Source organism: Pantherophis guttatus, chromosome 6 (assembly GCF_059756535.1).
Source record: "Pantherophis guttatus breed Tessera chromosome 6, ASM5975653v1, whole genome shotgun sequence".
Lineage (NCBI taxonomy): Eukaryota > Metazoa > Chordata > Lepidosauria > Squamata > Colubridae > Pantherophis > Pantherophis guttatus.
In genome coordinates this window covers 45,249,282-45,268,094 of record NC_142068.1, presented here as the reverse complement: position 1 = coordinate 45,268,094, position 18,813 = coordinate 45,249,282, and the positions used below count along the sequence as shown (strand labels likewise).

Genomic DNA, 18,813 nt, shown 5'->3' with positions numbered 1-18,813 from the left:
GTGATTGGCTGATGCTACTCTGGCGGAAACGGCAGTGGCCGCGGGCCGGCGTCAGGTGATCCGAACTGAGCGGCGTTGAGTCTGAGACCGCGGGGCCGTGGTTTATGCGTGCAAGCGCCCATCCGGGGTTAGATCAGCGCCTCGGACCGGCTCGGCCTATGGATGAAACGAGCCCGCTGGTATCTCCAGAGCGCGGTCCGGCCCCGGGGTATGGGCTGCCTGGGGGTGCCGTGCGCTCCCCGCCCTGCCCCGCTGCCCCTGCTACTCCCGCTGGACCGTGTCCCTGTCCTTCCCCACCGGGATCCCCCGCAGGTGGCCGCGACCGGGAGCGCCAGCCACTGTTGGATCGGGCTGGTGGGTCGGAGCGTGGAGCCACGCGGGGGACTGTAGCAACAGCCGGGGCGACCCAGACTCAGGCTCAAGTGGGGGTCGGAGTAGGGATCGCCGCGGGTCGAGGTGAACGGGAGCACCGGAATGAATTTCCCGATGACCCAGAATTCGCCGAGGTGGTGCGACTGGCAGAGCTGGCGAGCGAACGCGGAATCTACCCTGAGCGCATCTACCAAGGTTCTAGCGGCAGCTATTTCGTCAAGGATCCGCAGGGGGTGAGAGATCGGGGCTCGGGAAAAGTATTCAGATCACGGGACAAGGGGAGAAAGAACAGGACGGGGTTGGTTGAAATTTTAAAATAACTGGAGAGAGGATGCAAGGGTTGCGGGATATTTGTAGTTGCTACCTTTCTCAGTCCCTTGCGCCCCCCTCCCCAATGCCGTATTGACTTTTGCTCACTTTTTTCTTCTAAGCTAGGTCTTCAGAATGAGATATAATACTGGAATTGCTTCTTCTGATGCATAAAAAAAATGACACACCATATGCCTCTGTCCTTATGGAAGATTTTATTGAATTAATGAGACCATATTGAGGAACATAGATAATGATGTTTAGTGAAACAACGTTGTTGCATAGTGACATAGTTTCTGTTTGGCCCAGAAATTTTGTGAATTATGCTGAGGTATCAATGAATTTACAATCAATAATATTAAATGTTTGGTGATGTAAATTTTTGGTTATCAGGGTGAAATGTCTTTTGAACAGTTCTGAGCCCTATGTTAACAATTTAGAAATTATATTTACCATTGATATATACTTTCTCCCTCATCTTTAAAAGTTTAGTTTACCTTATCATAGTGTTGACAATTCCTAGTTTTTATTGCATAAACACCACTGTAGTTCCTATCACCTTTATTCAATATATATTACACACATTTTATAATGTAATAAAACAATTAACTTACGGGAAAGGATATTTTGATGCTAATGTATATTTTTGGTTGACATGATCAATTAAGAGTTGGAAGGAACCTTGGGGGTCTTTTAATCCAACCCCTTCCTCAGGCAGGAAAACCATTTCAGACAAATACCATTTGTATACCATTTCAGACAAATGGTTGGCCAGTGTCTTCTTAAAAACTTCCAGTGTTGGAGCATTCACAACTTCTGGAGGCAAGTCATTCCACTGATTAATTGTTCTAACTGTCAGGAAATTTCTCCTTAGTTCTAGGTTGCTTCTCTCCTTGATTAGTTTCTTGTCCTGCCCTCAGGTGCTTTGGAGAATAGCTTGACTCCCTCTTCTTTGTGGCAACCCCTGAGATATCGGAACACTCCTATCATGTCACCCCTAGTCCTTCTTTTCATCAGACTAGACATACCCAGTTCCAGCAACTGTTCTTTATATGTTTTAGCCTCCAGTCCCCTAATCATCTTTGTTGCTCTTCTTTGCACTCTTTCTAGAGTCTCAACAAATGTTTTACATTGTGGCAATCAAAGCTGGATGCAATATTCCGAGTGTGGTCTTATTGAGGCATTATAAAGTGGTATTATTTAATTTCTTATACTTAAGTCTTTATGTTGGATCAGAAGTGGAAGCTTTCTAATAGTCCTGTAGTGCAGTCTTATTCAAGTAATACTGCTGCTAGCTTTTGGTTCTATTTTACAAATTACACATGAAGATGATCAATTTGAATGTTAGTCAGTCAGTAGGAATACAGTCCAGATACATTCCTTTGAATTATTTTAGATTCTTATAAATCTGATGGCTGCCTTATAGCAAAACATTGCTGTGGAGGAAAATAACTGCTAGCCCTGAGAACAACTCCTTCTTTCCTAAGTTTTCTGATCTTTTGAACAAAGCAAATCAAATCTTCAAAATTTGATTTGGGTTAATTCTGCATACAGTATTGAAAATAATCTCTGCCCTTCATACTTTGGGCAATACAGAGTACATTTGGAAAAGAAAGCTGAAAGAATCAGACAAATTTGATTTGTAGAAAAACTTTTATGAATTGCTCATTGTTCTCCTTTTCAGCTTTAAACTGAAGCAGGTTACTATTTGCCCTTTGCTTTCCAAACAACTTTTGCCATTGTTTATTCAACCAGCTTTCAAAAACCAATGCAGCTTATTCTTGTTTTTTTCCCCATTGGTCATTGATGGCAATTAGACTACAATCTTTTTTTTCCCTTTTGAAACCCAGCTTTTTAGAAAAGGGGTTAAAATTCTATGATACATTGATCCTTTTGTAGCTATTTTAGAGTGTAAGCTTGTTTGGAGGCAGGCAGCTGGACAATGATACATATGTTCTATCAAAAGCATTGGAGAAGACAATAAGCATATTTTTTGTTATTTTTACTGCTATGAGAGTTCTTGGCAGGAGGATAATTCCCCAAGGTGTCACTGGAATTGGCATCACTCAAAGTTTAAAATCGATTTGGGTAAAGATTACATGAAGAGAAGATTTGTCTCCATTTGTGCTTCTGTATTTGCAACTGAAAGAGGTTTTAAATTCTCTTGCTCTCCAATTCTCAGGTTGAAACTTGCATAGGGTAGTTTTTTTAGTTTAGAACATCTTTGAGGCTTTGGTGGTGGTTGCTGCTTCTGTTTGCATTACTGTTTCTCCACCTTTAGGAAACTGGACGTTTCAGTCTATGGTTCAGTTTTACATGCTGTATCATAATGTATTGAAATAAGAGGAACAATTTATCACATGGAGAATGGGATGACGAGTTTCCCCATGTTTGTATAGAGCTGATTGTGTTTGTAGCCTGATGGTTCTCCTTGTGACCTATTATATCTAACTAAATTAATTTGGCTCCTTTATTCTGCATTCCCAACATGCATGAAATCATATAGCATTACAAATCTTTCCATTGCTAGGAATCCAGGCTCTTCTTTTCTGCTTAAATTAATTTCCTTTCTTGTTGGATTTGTGAGATGCAGCTGAGATGAATCAAACTTTTGTATTGATTCACTATATATCACTATAAAAGAATTAAGTCTTGGAATTTAGGACTTGGTATCTGGGTTATCTGCTCCCAGTTAGCCTTGCAAGATTAGGTCAGTGAAAACTGTAAGATTTTGCTGTGGAATTTGGTTATGTTTGCTGCATGTGTGGGGCTACAGCTATGTTGTTGTATTTATTTACTTATTTATTAGTTGTGTGTTCTATCTTTCCCCCCCAAATATTAGAATGTCATATCTATTATTCTCTTTTCCTCTTTTATCTTCACAATGAAAAGTCTGTGTGTTTAGTTGGATTGACCTAATTATTGCCCCAAAGGGGCAATAATTTCTATTGCAAAGATTTCTATGTTTGAATGTTTTTAATCCTAAACTATTATTATATTTTTGTCCCACCTTATATATATTTTACTCAAGGCAGTGAACATGCCTAATACTCCTGCCTCCTATTTACCCATAACAAAAAAAATCTGTGCAGTGGGTTGTGCTGAGAAAGCGAGACTGGCCTAAAGTCATCCAGCTGGCTTTCATGCCTAAGGAGGATCTGAACTCAGAGTCTTCTGGTTTCTAGGCCACAACTTTAACCTCTACACCAAACTGGTTCTCCCATCTGGCTTAGGGCAACTTCCAAATCTGGTGCCCTCAAATATGCTGAACTACAGCTACCATAATCTCCACAGAATGATCAGTAAATTATGCTGACTGGAAGAAATGGGACTTGTACAGCAGTTCAGTATATCTGATCATTGCTAAATTGGGAAAGATTGGTTTAGGAATATGCTTTTCTACTTGATTAGAAGAAGTGATTTAGCTAGTACAGTATCTAACACTGAACTGACAATATGGAAAGTCTAGTTTTATCAGAAATGCTTCTGCTAATAAGTTGTATTTCAGAGGCAGTCAGATCAGATAGTGCAAGGAAAGGACTAATTTTGGTAAATATTTTCAGAATATTCCACCTGAGTATGCTGAATCTTCAATGTATGGTTTCAGAATATGGTTCTTGGCAACCTATTTGAATTTTCTATGTAAAAATATTCCTTAAAGAGATTTTGTGATAGTAATGATGTTCCCAACTTCAATTTTTTGCTCTCGTTTTGATAAAAACATTGATTTATCTGATGGACAAAATGTGTTGTGCTAACATTTATTATTACTAGTATATATAAGTCAGGTAAATCAGACAGCCTATCCTTTATTTTCTCAATTTTATTTGTAAATGGTTTCTACTGTTTCACAGAAATGGGAATAAAAAGGCTGAAGGTAGAGCTTCAGGCTTAAAGCCTTAATCACTATGCTATATCCAAGGTTTAGCAAAATTATCTGTGCATTTTTCAGGGGTTCAACAAATCATGAGACCCAGTGAACTTTTTATAAAACAGAAGTATTTTGTGAAAATAAAATCAGTTGCTATTTAAGTCTAGATTCCCCCTGTCCCTGGCAAGCACACTCAAGACTGCTTCTTTTTATATTAGCATTCTAGAAGACTTCATAAATTTGGGAAGAGACATGAGAGGAGGGATGACTAAATTGGTTTTATCCTGATCTATGTTCATCTACTGGAGTTACTGGTCTACTACTTCACAGAGTTAAAGAGCAGGAGGGAGTGGAAATCCCTTGACTAAAGATTGCTTTGTTGTTTTTAATGCCTTGCTTCTTTTGTAGTAAATAGGAAAGCAGGCAGGCTGTCGTCCCATATTCAGTAAAAAAAAAAAAAATCAGATGTTGTAGTTTTAGTTTGTGTTGTATTCTCACATCTCAGATCTGTAATCTTCCTATGTGCAGTTGCATTCCCTGGATCACATAGGAAAGTCAGATTATCCAAACTTCTTTCTCGTTGAAATACACTGAAATAGAAAATGAAATACACTGCCCTTTTAAAACAAAAGCAGAAGTTGGAAACCAAGGCTGAGTGAAACAAGGGATCCTCTAATTCTGGAGCAGAATATATTGACCACAATTCTGAAATATCAGCCAGGAGTCTAGGAAGAATATATTGTTTCTGTAAAAAGAGCTATCTTTGAAAGATAGATTTAAAAATCATTAGTTAGGAATATGTATTGCACAAGATTGTTTTAAATCTGGTTATGTGTGTTTATGCTTGATTTTTGTTTTTTCCTCTGGTGACTATTTTCTCTATACAGCCTCTCAACGTTTTAGACAATTTTTTATGTCACAGTTGTTTAGTAGATGAGATCAATACTGTCTTGTGATGTGCTCAGAGCCCTATATTATTATCCTGTGTATTTTTCTATGGGAGGTTCTTTTCAGATTTTTTTCCCTTTATTTTGGTGACTGTGTCTTTTACTGGAGTCATGGTTTTCAACAGCCTGTGCTTTAATCTTGTGATTTTATTTATGCTTAAACCATACTCAACATCACATGTTATTTAACCTCCATATTCTACTTAAAGCCTTTGCCTCTTAAAAAACCCTTATCTCCTACAAAGAAAGAGGGAAAGAGGAATTAAATTCCTTAGACACACATCTTGGAGCTACAGGGTTATCACCAAGCTGGGATGATTAATTCCCTTTGCTTTATCCAGCCTATATTAGCAATATCCACTCTTCTGTCTCTTTCAGAAAATCATTGGTGTGTTCAAACCGAAGAATGAAGAACCCTATGGGCATCTGAACCCAAAGTGGACAAAATGGCTGCAAAAACTTTGCTGTCCCTGCTGTTTTGGAAGAGATTGTTTAGTTCTCAACCAAGGATATCTGTCTGAAGCTGGTGCAAGCCTTGTTGACCAAAAGCTGGAATTGAACATTGTACCTCGCACAATGGTGAGCCCATTCATAGGAGAGACATAATCAAATGGGATTAAACTGTGGATCATGAGGCTTGGAATAGGACCATATTTCCCTACATGCCAGGTACAGAAAACCCCAGGGGCTTTTGGATTGCATTCAACTTCAGCTCCTACTTTGCTTGCCTATTGGCCCTGTGACTCAAACTTATGGAAGTTGCAATTTGAAAATACCTGAAAGATTGATTTCCCATTACTGCATTTGAGATCACCAGTATGTCACATCTTCCAACAATGACATTCTTCCCCTCGCTCTCCTTTTACATTTCATGTCACTTATTCCTAGTCCAGTGAATATTTATAAATCTCCATTATATTTGGTTAGAAACAACGGGTACTTTTGAAAAAGTACCTGTTCTTTTTAAAAAAAGGCACTGCAGACAGGAAATAATTGGTAGTAATGCGAGAATAATTGTAGTTACGTTTTTTTAAAAAAGAAAAATAGATTTGATCTTACTTTGAGAGTTAGGCACATGTAACAATTGGGAAAGTAGGGCTTGAGTCCTTGCCTGAAATCTCAAACAGGCCACTCCTTAGTTCACACAAAATAAAGTGAGGGAGGGGAGAAGCGCGTTCAGACTTTTAAGATTTAGGCTCATATGGCATTGGTTTCTTGATCTGGTCTATCTTTCAGAGCTGGCATATGTGTTATAGTATGGACACTTGACATCAATCTCTAATTTCTCATTATTCTCCATTATTGTCATGATTTGTTTTTCAAGCCATTTAAATTCTACATTCAGTCAGATGATTAGAACTTGTTCTAGACAGACAGGCCTTGGATTTATGCAGATTTATGCATAGATTTATGCAGTTATGACTTTGTTCTGTAAATGGGGATGGCTGGATTGCTAGTATAGACGAGACAGAAACTGATTATGAATTTATAATTTCTTCAAGGTGGTGTACTTGGCCAGTGAAACATTTAACTACAGCGCCATTGACAGAGTGAAGTCCCGGGGCAAGCGTCTGGCCTTGGAAAAAGTGCCAAAGGTTGGGCAGAGGTTTCATCGAATTGGTCTTCCACCAAAGGTAGGGGATATTGATAAAGAGTAAGGCATTCAATATAGTTCTTTGGTATGTTGCTCTTGTTAAGGTATTTGCTTCTTCTTCTCAGGTGGGTTCATTCCAGCTTTTTGTGGAAGGCTATAAGGATGCAGATTACTGGTTGCGGCGCTTTGAGTCTGAGCCTCTTCCAGAAAAGAGTAACCATCAATTGTTGCTACAGTTTGAGAGATTGGTGGTGCTGGACTATATTATACGCAATACTGGTAGGTTCTGCTTTTTCCTTGCTCTTGACATGGAATGCTGATTGAGGTTATTCATATTGAAAATGTTTGTTTAGCTTCTCCAGTATGCCTACTTAATTTTTTGTCAAATCAAGGCATTGTTCCATATGTCTCAATATTGCTGAAATGAATTAGCAACAGCTTCCCAGAATTTCAAACAGGACTCTTTTCCAGCCATTTCTGAAGGTCATAAGGTTTGGCTGGAAAGTATAGGACCTCCTTCCTACTTCATATTCCAGTCATGCCATATTCCAGTAATTTTTTCCTCCCATAATATTGGGATGTGAGGTTTGTTATGTGTGGTGAGATACTTCTCTGTTTTCCATCTGTGCATTTCGATTTCTTTATAGATAGGGGTAATGACAACTGGCTGATCAAGTGTGATTGCCCCCTGGACAGTACAAGTATGCAGGTGAGTAGGGCCCAGTGGGGCTCTGACAACTCCATATGAGTATATAATACAGAAAATAAGGGGCTCTCAGAGACTTGCATATAATGTCCTGCATGGAACAGATCTAGGGAAGTGGCTCAAACACTAGAGATCCAGATTAATCATATATACTAGAGGTGTACATATGATAAAAATACTTAGATATGTCATGTGAACTGTATAGAAATATTAGAGTTAGCTTAAAGTATATGGAATAGATGTAGAGATCTAGGATTTGCTAGACCCTTCTTAGGCAATTTCTTTGTGGCATCTTGGTTTTATAGGGGGCAACATATGAAAGTGCATTAATAATGTCTGTAACACCATGGAGTCCAAACATAGCAGTGCCTGGTTTCCTTTTGCACCTTTGCAGAGGGGATATAAAACAGAGGTAGGTTAAACTATGTTGACATGGTTTAAGAGCTATGGCGGTACAGTGGTTAGAATGCAGTACTGCAGGCTACTTCTGCTGACTGCCAGTAGTTTGGCAGTTCAATTTTCACCAGCTCAGGATTGACTGAACCATCCATCCTTCTGAGGTCAGTAAAATGTGGACCCAGTTTGTTGGGGACAATATGCCGACTCTGTAAATTGCTTAGAGAGGGCTTAGAGAGTACTGTGAAGCGGTATATAAGTCTTAAGTGCTATTGCTATTGCTATGGTCAGCATTCCATTGGGTTGGCTTTGGGGCAATGAGTCTTCTGGAATTATACATTATCTCTTCAACTAATGGGCAATGATTGCTGGGATTTGTATCATTTCCTGATGCAACATTTTCCGTTTCCTTGTAGGACTCAGAATGGGTTGTAGTCAAGGAGCCTATAATTAAACTGGCAGCCATTGACAATGGTTTGGCTTTCCCTCTTAAGCATCCAGACTCTTGGAGAGCATGTAAGTACTCCAAATAAGAGAAGCCATATGAGTTCATTGTATTTTTTTTCTCAGTATGGATGTTTGTGAAGGGCTAATTTCTTGATGTTCCTTTAATAAATCCAGGGTGTTAAGTCCTGAAGTATTTCCTTTGTATTTGAATCTATGCTACCCTTATTGCTAAGTTTGGCTTTACGAGCCTAATTTTTGCCTTATGTTTGTTCTTTCTTCACAAGATCCTTTCTATTGGGCATGGCTGCCACAGGCGAAAGTGCCATTTTCTCAAGAGATCAAGGATCTTATCCTGCCAAAGATTTCAGACCCTAATTTTGTCAAGGATTTAGAAGAAGATCTCTATGAACTCTTCAAGGTAACCACAAGAACAAGTTAATATCGGAATATTAGGTACCCTTAGGAGCAGTGATGTAGATGTCATACCCATCCTAATTAGATATACTATTTCTTTTATAGAAAGATCCAGGTTTTGACCGAGGCCAATTTCATAAGCAGATTGCAGTAATGCGTGGTCAGGTATGTACTTCGTCCCACTGGAGAGATGGAACCTGGGTTGGGCATTGGGCAATTTTTACCATTTATACATTAGTTTAGTATTCAGTTGTCTTTCTTCTATTCCTAGATCCTAAACTTGATGCAAGCCCTGAAGGATGGGAAGAGCCCTCTTAACTTGGTCCAGATGCCTCCTGTTATTGTAGAGACTGCTCGCTCCCATCAACGCTCTGCCAGTGAATCATATACACAAAGCTTCCAGAGCCGCAGGCCCTTCTTTACCTGGTGGTAGCAGTTGCCTCTATTCGCAGTGAAGAACTTTAGAGGGGGCATCATTTGAGAGCAAGCAATCAACCTTCCAGACTGAGGTTGTCTGCTGTAGATGGTCGGGAATTTAAGCAGGGTCAGTCTCAACTCTGCACGTTCCCTGTGAGAAACAAGGGATGTTCATTGGTCTGATTGCTGCTGCCTTCTCTTTGGGCTGGACAGGTCCTATCATCAGCCCAAGCATGACAGCATTTCCTAGCGGGAGCCTGCATGCCATGCCCTTTTGTTTCAAGATATCCTTCTAATGTTCATTTGGATGGACATCTCATAAGGTCTCCTACAAGGAAGGGCTGATGGTGAGGGGATAATCCAAATTGGATGGAAGCACTTCACTGTCTATAACTGCCAGCCTTGTTGTTCCTTCCTTCCTTGTTGCACATTTGTTATTCCTGTTGAAAGCAGGTTTTCCTGCCCCACTGGATTTGCTGTTTCTCTTGTCCTATGGAGAAGCTCCTAGGGTGTATGCCTTGGAGCTGTTCAATAGGAAATGTGGCTATAATCAGAATTTAATCTGATATAAAGTAATTTATTGAGGATTGGGCCAAAGCCAATTGTAACAGCTTCAATTCCACTTAGGATAAATAATAGGGCAGACGGATTCTGCAAGACAACCATAGAGCAAAAATTAACTAGTGCGCTTCCCATTCCTCATATGTGGCTAGGACCAAGGGCCTCAAATACTAGTTTTTAATTTGGTTTTAAATTATCCATCCCATGCTCATACATTCATGCTCCACATAGTCCTAGAGCAAGCGAATAAGAGGTTATATACCTACCACTATTACCTTGGTTAGCATTTTAGACATTTCTAGTATTCCCAAGAGTAAGCAATAGCTGTCTCTCATCTCTAGAAATGCTGGCTGATTTAGGAGATAAGAGAGGCTATTCCAGAGGCAATGGTGTGCATTGTCCTACAGAGTGGGAGTTCTATTGGGCTGGTTTGAGCATTGACAATCTGTAGCGGGAGGGAAGTGGGGAGGGAAATTCTCTGTGGGATGCTGACATGGGGAGATATCTTCTACAGGGCTGTAGAGAATTGTAAGAGGAAGGTAGAATTTCTACCATATCAAGATGATGTTCTATGTACAGTGGATTTGCTGCTTCTCATAGGCTACTGTACTAAACCTCTGGCAACAAGAACTTATTTGAAATTTTATATATAAGTTTCCCAGTTGGCTACTTGGCTGCTTCCCAGACCTACAAGAAGAGACCTTTTACTAATTCCAGCTTCCTGCCTCTTAATAAAATCCTGATATGCTGAATGTAGGACCTCTTTTTCTCTGGTGTTGCTGGCTCAAGAGACAGCTTCCTGCATTTTGCTAGAGGTGGCAGGCAGAAGCTGGCACTTGGAAATACTTTACATTTTTGCCAGTCCGAACTGAAATGTATTGTTCTTATGCACTATAGAAATGTATGTAATATATTTAAATCAATGCAAGTCTCTTCATAACAGATCTGCTGTTACAGAGTCAAGTCTCTTGTGTGTGTTTGTCTTCTGGAGTTAATAAGAACTGGATCTTCCCCCTTCACTAGCCTCACACCATGCAGTAGAGCTGCAACTGTGCCTTGACATAATGATTGACTTATTTACCATACAGATTATTTTAGACTACAATACCTGCATTATCAGAAAGTCCCTCCTTATTGTTCTTGTTTTATTTGTAAAGTATGATTGCAGGACCTGGTTTATGTTGGAGCTGCTACAACATGGATAAATTATTCCTGTATTTTAATCATTTATCGTTGCTTCCCGATTAGAACTGATACTTAATTATTACATGTTCTATGCTGATAGCATTGCATGTGTGTAGTGACTGAAAATCAATTTTTCAAATTCAGTATTAAATATGGAGTGGATTTACAGGATTATATTCCAGAGTTGTAGGGAAACCATTACATTTAGGCTTAGGGTGATACAAAATTGTATATTGTCTCCTGGAAACTGTGGTGCCTTATTTTTTCCTATGCTGCTGTTTAATTTGGCCTTGACACACTTCCAAATGTTGATTATTTAGTAATGTTCAGAAAAGGTTGCAGAGGTAAAGTAAGTAGTAATGTAACTTTTTGCCCATTGGAAGTCAGACCTGCCTATCAGTGCTTGAATGGCAATATGACATAATTGTTCCTTGGCAGTTGTCAATCAGATCCATGAAGAGAAAAAACAGTTAAGTGTATCATGCTGTCCTGCAGCTGCTTATAACTGGTTCATATATTACTCTAGGCCAGCACTTCTCAGACTTGAGCAAATTATCCAAAATTGGGTAAATGTAGTTTTTCTTTGGGTAATGACATAAACCTATTACCTAATCACAACAGAGACATTTAAATTGACAAAGTATTTACCTACGTTGGATAAAAAGGATTCTCCGATAAACAGTTTTGGGTAATGAAAGAAAAAAAATTGGCAGGGCACTGCTCTAGGCTAAAATATGGTTGGATCCTTAGTAGTTCAAACAGGCTACAGAAACTGAATTATCTTTTTATGTGCCAGGTTGATAATAATCTGGGTTAATATATTGAGTGAAACTAATTACATACAAGGCCAAATGATTCCCTAAGACTTAGTTGGAGAAGGTAATAATTTATCAAAGTTGTGTTCTGCCTGACTCCCAATGAGTCCAAATGGCTAACAATTAAACAACTTACAGTAAAATTGATAAAAGATGGCAAGATTGACAGACAAGATTGAATGAAGCAATGGGGTCTCTCTTGCCAAAGACCTTATTTTTATATATCTTATACATATTATGAGCATATGAATACAGATGTGGATTTAATAGACTTTCTGTGGTGCTTTTTTTGCAATTGTAGAGAAAAGGTACTTGCCTTTAGAATATTTGTGTGCATTTGTGGCAGTGGGAAAGCATTTAGTTCTATCTGCAATGAATTAGGAAACATGTTCAGAACTTGCTGTACTCACTAAAACCTTTTATTTAAATAAACCTTACCAGTTCAATGTTGTTTAAGGCAAAGGTAAGCAGCCTGCAGTTCTAAAATTGACGTAGTGCTTGGTGTATTTTCATATGGCATACTGCAGCAAATGATTCCAGACCTTTGGTAGGGCAGGTTCTTTCTCTGGCACTCTGCTGAACAAAAACTGATGAAGCTGGTGATGTGAGGGAATGTGGCCTCCTACATCATGATATCACAAAGCTGTTATGCTAAGGCTTATATGTTTTCATAGGCTAGACAAAATATACTTAATCACACAATGCATAATGACCAAATTGGTTTCTCTGAAACAATTTGTTAAAGCAGATCAGATGGAAGATAAATATAGAAGCAGTTATTAACTGAGTGTTTACATACACTACCTCTGAACAGCGGTAAGTTTGCATACGTGGAATAATGAGGAAAATAATTTCTTCTGGATTCTGATTGTAAATTTCCCAAAGATCTCTTAGGAGAAAGAAGTTCTGGACTAGAGAGACATTTGGACTCTTACATTCAGAGACGTCTTTAGACAAGAAGCTTTATTAAATATAAACCATAAATAGTCAAAATACGTAGTGTTTGTGCTTTGACATAAACTAATCAAGTCTAAATTAGCAAACCAAAGTGCTTGACAGCAAAAGAATTTTTCGATTTTTTTCTGCTGTTACCTGCAATCATTTGTCAGACATTCTCCCTTTGAGGCTTCTCCAGGCTAGTCTGATTACACTCGGCCACAACCATTGGCATAAGATCACAATCATTTTTCATTGTGTACGTAGCCACACTCATCTCTTTTTCTTTCTTCCTATATTGGGAAGCAATGTAGTGGCCACTTCCATCTGCTGTCTCTATCTCTTTCTTCCTACTGTCACCATCAACAGCAGCAGCAGCAGATGTATTACAATCTTCAATCCTGTGGGTCAACAAAAGTCTCATTAAGAATTGCCTTATACTCCCTTTTTCTTAGAAGCAGACAATCAAGATAAGGAATAGGGAGCAAAGCATTGTGATGCTGGTTTGCTAATGTAACAAAAAATTATACAGCTGCTCTTCAACTCAATATCCTCTTGCTATGTTAGCAGAAAAATACTTATATTATTCTCCAGGTGTTTTAGACATCCATAATTTGCCATGGATCATGGTGGTTAGAACTGATGGAAAATAAAATCCAAATAATCTCACAATGTCAGTTTACTGTTGATTTCAGCATGTTGTTTAGCCATGATGGATATATTCTGTGCTTTAACAACCCCTAACAATAGGAAGGGAGAAGAAAGAATTTGCCCAGGGTTGCCTATAGCAAGACCAGATGGCAACAAAATGAGAAAATTAAATGTTTCTTGTGATGTTATGATGCAAGCTCTGCCCCTTACATAATTGCATATCACTTCCAAAAGGTAGAGGTTATCTTGAAATATCATGACGCATTTTATCATTTCATCTTCTCTCCCACTGCAGTTTCCTATAACTTTGTCTCTTCTGATCTGCAGTATTCTAAATTATTCAACTACCTATTCGGCTATATGAGCTAAAATCTATTTTCCCTTTCTGAAAGCCCTATAAAAATCAATTCTACATCAATTTGGTTATATTGTAATATCTATGAATATAATTTAACATGCTTCAAGATTGGACACCTATTTAAAGAAACTCTTCCCAATACGTGCTTTTATTACTGTTTAATAACTATACAATACCAATTGTATTGGAAATATATTCCAGTTGAATGGTTCACAGTTCACAATTAAATAGTGCAGCAGCTAACTAAGGTTTTACTTTCTAAATACATGCCAAAAATCATTTTCAATTAAAAAAACCCAAGCTAAATAAATCCTTACCTTCCTTCCTAAAGAAAGATATATAGTACATTAATCAACTGTGAATAGGAATAAAAATATGTTCATACTCTTAGTTGAAAGTAACTGAAGGTGTTTCTGGGGGAGGGAATAGAGCCTACAAATTCTGCTTCTAGTACCAGCAATCTAAGTAAAATTAAAAAGCGGTATAAGAGCAAATTTCGAAATCATACCGTAAGTGACTGAAGTGCTGTAGCTCTAGCAGCCTGGTACTGCTGCCCTTTCCAGATAGAGGCCTCCCATTGGCTTGCAGCTTCAGTTTCCTCTGCCTTCTGTGGAGCTGTTGTAAGGCCCGAGTAATGCATTGGCTTTCTGCACGCTCCCAAATTAGCTGGGCTCGTTCTTCTGCTTGCATATCCCCACTGCTACGGAAGAGGCGACGTAACTGCAGTAACCCCACCCCCTGAAAAATATTGGCAGATGCTCTCTTTCTAGCACATGATTTAGCGATTTGATTCTGTGGCAAGTCACAGATAATAGAGGCTGGAGTTCCCATGGTGCTAGGATCTCTCCATATTGTAGTTAATGGTAGTTCTGTAGAAAAGATGAAACCAGGAAGAAGCAGATTAGTTAACTGGTCCTGACAGCAGTTCCTCTTTCCTATCATAACCTGGGTCTAAGTGGACACATGCATAGATGTTTAATAGCCTTAATCTGAGGCACCTATATTTTGGGACCACAGGTCAGAACTAAGTTTCCTTATAACATAGTTCATCCTAATTCCTCCCAGAAGATGATTCCTCAGAACAGAGAGGAATCATTTAAGTCATTACGTCTTAACTCTGCTCTGTGCAAGAATCCAAATTAAAATATCCACGGCAGACTCCTTTCTCTACCATTGTGGTTATTCAGGTATGCAATATTTCAAGAATGTTTATTCAGAGCTTTTCATTGCCTAAGACTTAAGGCATTGACATTCAGATATTGCAGCTTAATGTGAAAACTGTATAGTAATTCATATATAGTAGTAGATAGAATATGTATTGTCAAGTCAGGACTTGCACATTTACTCAATTAGCAGGAAATATGAGCTCCAGGTTATTCTACCTAAACTGGTATGAGTACCAGGGTGGATCCATTTGGGGTGGGAAGTTTTCTCAGTCAACCACAGGACAATTTTTCCCCGTCAGCCTTTCAGGTTCTGACATGCCTTGTGTTTGACAAAGCCTAGTAACAATAGCTACAATTTCCTATGAAAACCCTACCTATCCAAATGCCCAAAAAAGTAGGTAAGAAAAGTGAGCAACACACACCATGGACCAGCAACAATTTGAACTGGGATTGTATTGGCTAAACTGGCAGATTATGTCAATGAGCCACCTCGATTAATCCACCAATCTGGCTGAAAGGCGGGGGGGGGGGGAAGAGTGAGAGGGCTAATACTAATGTCTCAGGGGAGTGGGGGGTCCTTGGTGCTTTCTGAGGTTGCCTGTTTTCTCATAGGCGTTTCATTACCCTAACTAGGTAACATCATCAGTGCTAGTAAGTTCCCTTACTAGCACTGATAATGTTACCTAGTTAGGGTAATGAAACGTCTGCGAGAAAACAGGCAAACTCAGAAAGCACCAAGGAACCCTCGTTTCATCCCTGAGCTACAAATATTCTCCTTTATTGGTACTAATGTCTCAGTTCTCAGGAGGGTAAAAGCGCCTCCTTTTACAACACAATACCGAACACTTATTTATACTACAATATCGGAGTTTGAGGACGCTCGTATTTAGAAGGGTCCTGAATTCCAGAGAGAGAGAGGGAGGTTTGAAATATACACTAACGGGTAGGCTCTCGGTCGAATGAGAGCCATTAACTGAATGCTCTCCGATATTCGCAACTGTCGGCTACCATTAATATTATATAAGAAGTCCTCCCTGCCAGTCATTAAATACACGGAGTAATATAGGGCAAGTCCCTCGTTTCAGAGAAGCCCACCCCACCCCACCCAACCCAATCACTTTGGATTCTTTGAAGATACGCAGCAGCCGCCTAGCTAAAACGAATTTCAGCAGACAAAGGGGATTTGTCTGAATTATTGCTAGAAAATCTTCGGACGGCTTTTGAGCGGCCATAAGGAATCACCTCTCCCCCCCTCCCTTCCCCATCCCGTCCAGAATTTTAGAACGGCGATCGAGGCTGAAGCCGAGACCCTCAAGCTCTGCAGACACTCACGGACCTGGCGTCTGCCGTCCTGCTGGGGGTCGCCGGCCCCTCGAAGGCTCTCGAAGATCCGCCAGAGTTGCCCGAGCTCAGGGAAGCTTTCCCTTCCCTTCTCAAACCGACCTCCGGCCATTCATACTCGGCTCCTAAGAAGATGCGTTTGGCCAATGAAGAGAAATGACAATAAAACATCTCGGCCAATCCCCTTCCGCTGCTCTCTTCTCCAAATGCCGAAGAGAATGCTGTAAACTAGCCAATCAGTTGAGGACGAGGGAGGGACGGCGAGGTCTCGTTTGGGAACACGTGGCAGGCAGGATTGTTGACGTCAGAAGGGAGTGTTTAGCCTGCAGGGCAAAAGGACGTCGTTGTCTAGAAGTTTGCTTTCGGCGGGGCGCGTGGTTTTGTGTTCAGCTCCTGCACAGACATTCATATGCGGGCCACCATCCAATATAAATAGACGGCCTGTAACTGTATAGTGTCACAGTCGATTTTTATTTATTTATTCATTTATTAAATTTATATGCCGCCCATCCCGCTATGGAAAGCAACTTTGGACAGTTTACCATTTTTCTCCCCCACCGCTTCTCGGCTTCCTTGCGGTTGCTGTCCATTAGCTTGTGTTAAAGCCCTTCTGCTATTTTCACACAACAAGGTTACCAGCAATAGTTTATATGCTGAAGTCTGGCTAAAGCAGCACCATGATAGCTTGATTCTTCCCATACCTACAGAAGAAAATATTTGTAGCTCAGGGTTGAACTGTGGGGTCCTTCGTGCTCTCCTAGTTTGGTAATTTCCTTACAGACGTTTCATTACCCAATTAGGTAATGTTATCAGTGGTAATAAGGAGTGGGGTTTGGTCTTATTTTTATATACTAGTGGCGTGTCCTGTTAGTGTTGGTGGGAATAATCTTTTGGTTCCTTCATTAGGCTGTTTACCATTAGCTTGTTTGTCTGCATTTGTAATTCCTTCATTGGGGTATTGTTTACTTCCTGACTGTTGGTCTGGTGTTAATTTTGATGTTAATCTCTGTTTTTATGGGTGTTGTTTGCTGGTTGGGAGGTGTTTTGATGTTTTTGTTTCTTTTTTGGCTTTTTGATTGTCTCTTTTGAGTAGTATGTACATTGTTTATCTCTATGTGCCTGTTGATGATTTGTCTGAATGACAGGCTTCTAGGCGTTCCCTAGCATTTTTGGGCTATTTGACTTGATACATGTTTTATATACCCATATATACATGTGGAAAATACCAAAAGTAAGTGACTTATCTTGACAGTAAAACCTGAAAGCTCCAGTTAGGGACAGATAGTCATAGAGAAAATCTATCTATATACCGATAGTCACTAAGAGTCAGCAGAGATTTGATGGTACATATTCAGTCATGACCTATAATACACATGCAGCACATAGAATTTTTTTTGTTTGCAAGAGCATATAAAAACCAAAATTAAGTTAGAATGACACAAAGAATGACCAACAACAATTCTGAAAGATTCAGTTATGGAGATGAACTAAAAGTAAAGTAGAACTTAAAATGCATCATAGGAGACAGCTTATGAAATTTACAGAAAAAAAGGAGTTCCATTGGATTGGAATGCATCTGGGATTCATTTTATTTATTAAACTGCTATACTACCCATCCCACCAAAGTGTATCTAGGCGACTTAGTTATTCAATAAAAATACCATATATACATTAAATCCTGCCATCTGAAATTCGTTGACCAAAATTCAAAGTTGCTATGCAGAACATTTATTTTCCACACTCAAAGGGTAACTTGCATTGGACTATAAATCCAAAATTTATTCCACTCATTGCAGTTACAATATGCCTTGGTGGACAGCTCCAAGTCCCTCATGCTCTAGCTTCTTAATTTAACACACAGGGTGTGGTTTTAAAATGATTTATGGATGTGATTAGATCAGCTTCAATTTGAGGTTGATAAAAAGTTTTGCTTGCAGCAAAAACGGAAGGCTGAAAAGATCCTCTAGAGATTATGCTTGTTCAAAATCAAAAGTTGCCTCTCTGCAATCTAAAGAATGCAACAGAATTTAAATGCCAGAGCAACAAATGAAGAAACTATTTGTACATTTAGGTTTACATCTTTCAAGTTCTTCCTTTTAGGGAGTTTAATGAGTGACAATCACTTGGCCTTTTTCCATGCAGAAGGGAGGAACTGAACTTGATGTTTGCAGAGTCCATGTTTTCTTTAGTCAATCTTTTTGGTTTGGCAGAGCCTTGTTGGCCCAAGTAGTAACAGAACTAAGGAAACTATGATTCTAAAGAAGGCAGCATTCAGAAATTATTTTAAGTTCTTGGCTAGAGCTACAGGACCAATGGAGAGAGGGAGA

General features: G+C 39.4%; 2 protein-coding genes across 2 annotated transcripts; one reads left to right on the top strand and one right to left on the bottom strand.

The window, feature by feature from the left end:
- Nucleotides 1–10,992, top strand: PI4K2A (phosphatidylinositol 4-kinase type 2 alpha). Its single transcript, XM_034439868.2, has 9 exons — nucleotides 1–605; nucleotides 5,878–6,078; nucleotides 7,002–7,133; nucleotides 7,219–7,372; nucleotides 7,741–7,802; nucleotides 8,612–8,711; nucleotides 8,927–9,060; nucleotides 9,162–9,221; nucleotides 9,328–10,992. The coding sequence occupies exons 1-9, from the start codon at nucleotides 105–107 to the stop codon at nucleotides 9,487–9,489; spliced, it is 1,506 nt and encodes a 501-aa protein (XP_034295759.1). The 5' UTR covers nucleotides 1–104; the 3' UTR covers nucleotides 9,490–10,992.
- A 1,984-nt stretch (nucleotides 10,993–12,976) lies between these two features.
- Nucleotides 12,977–16,768, bottom strand: AVPI1 (arginine vasopressin induced 1). The gene is made up of 3 exons (XM_034439870.3): nucleotides 16,482–16,768; nucleotides 14,488–14,848; nucleotides 12,977–13,371 (listed from the first exon to the last, which is right to left on the bottom strand). Exons 2-3 carry the CDS (start codon nucleotides 14,808–14,810, stop codon nucleotides 13,140–13,142), a joined length of 555 nt encoding a protein of 184 aa, XP_034295761.2. The 5' UTR covers nucleotides 14,811–14,848; nucleotides 16,482–16,768; the 3' UTR covers nucleotides 12,977–13,139.
- Between the last annotated feature and the right edge of the window lie 2,045 nt (nucleotides 16,769–18,813).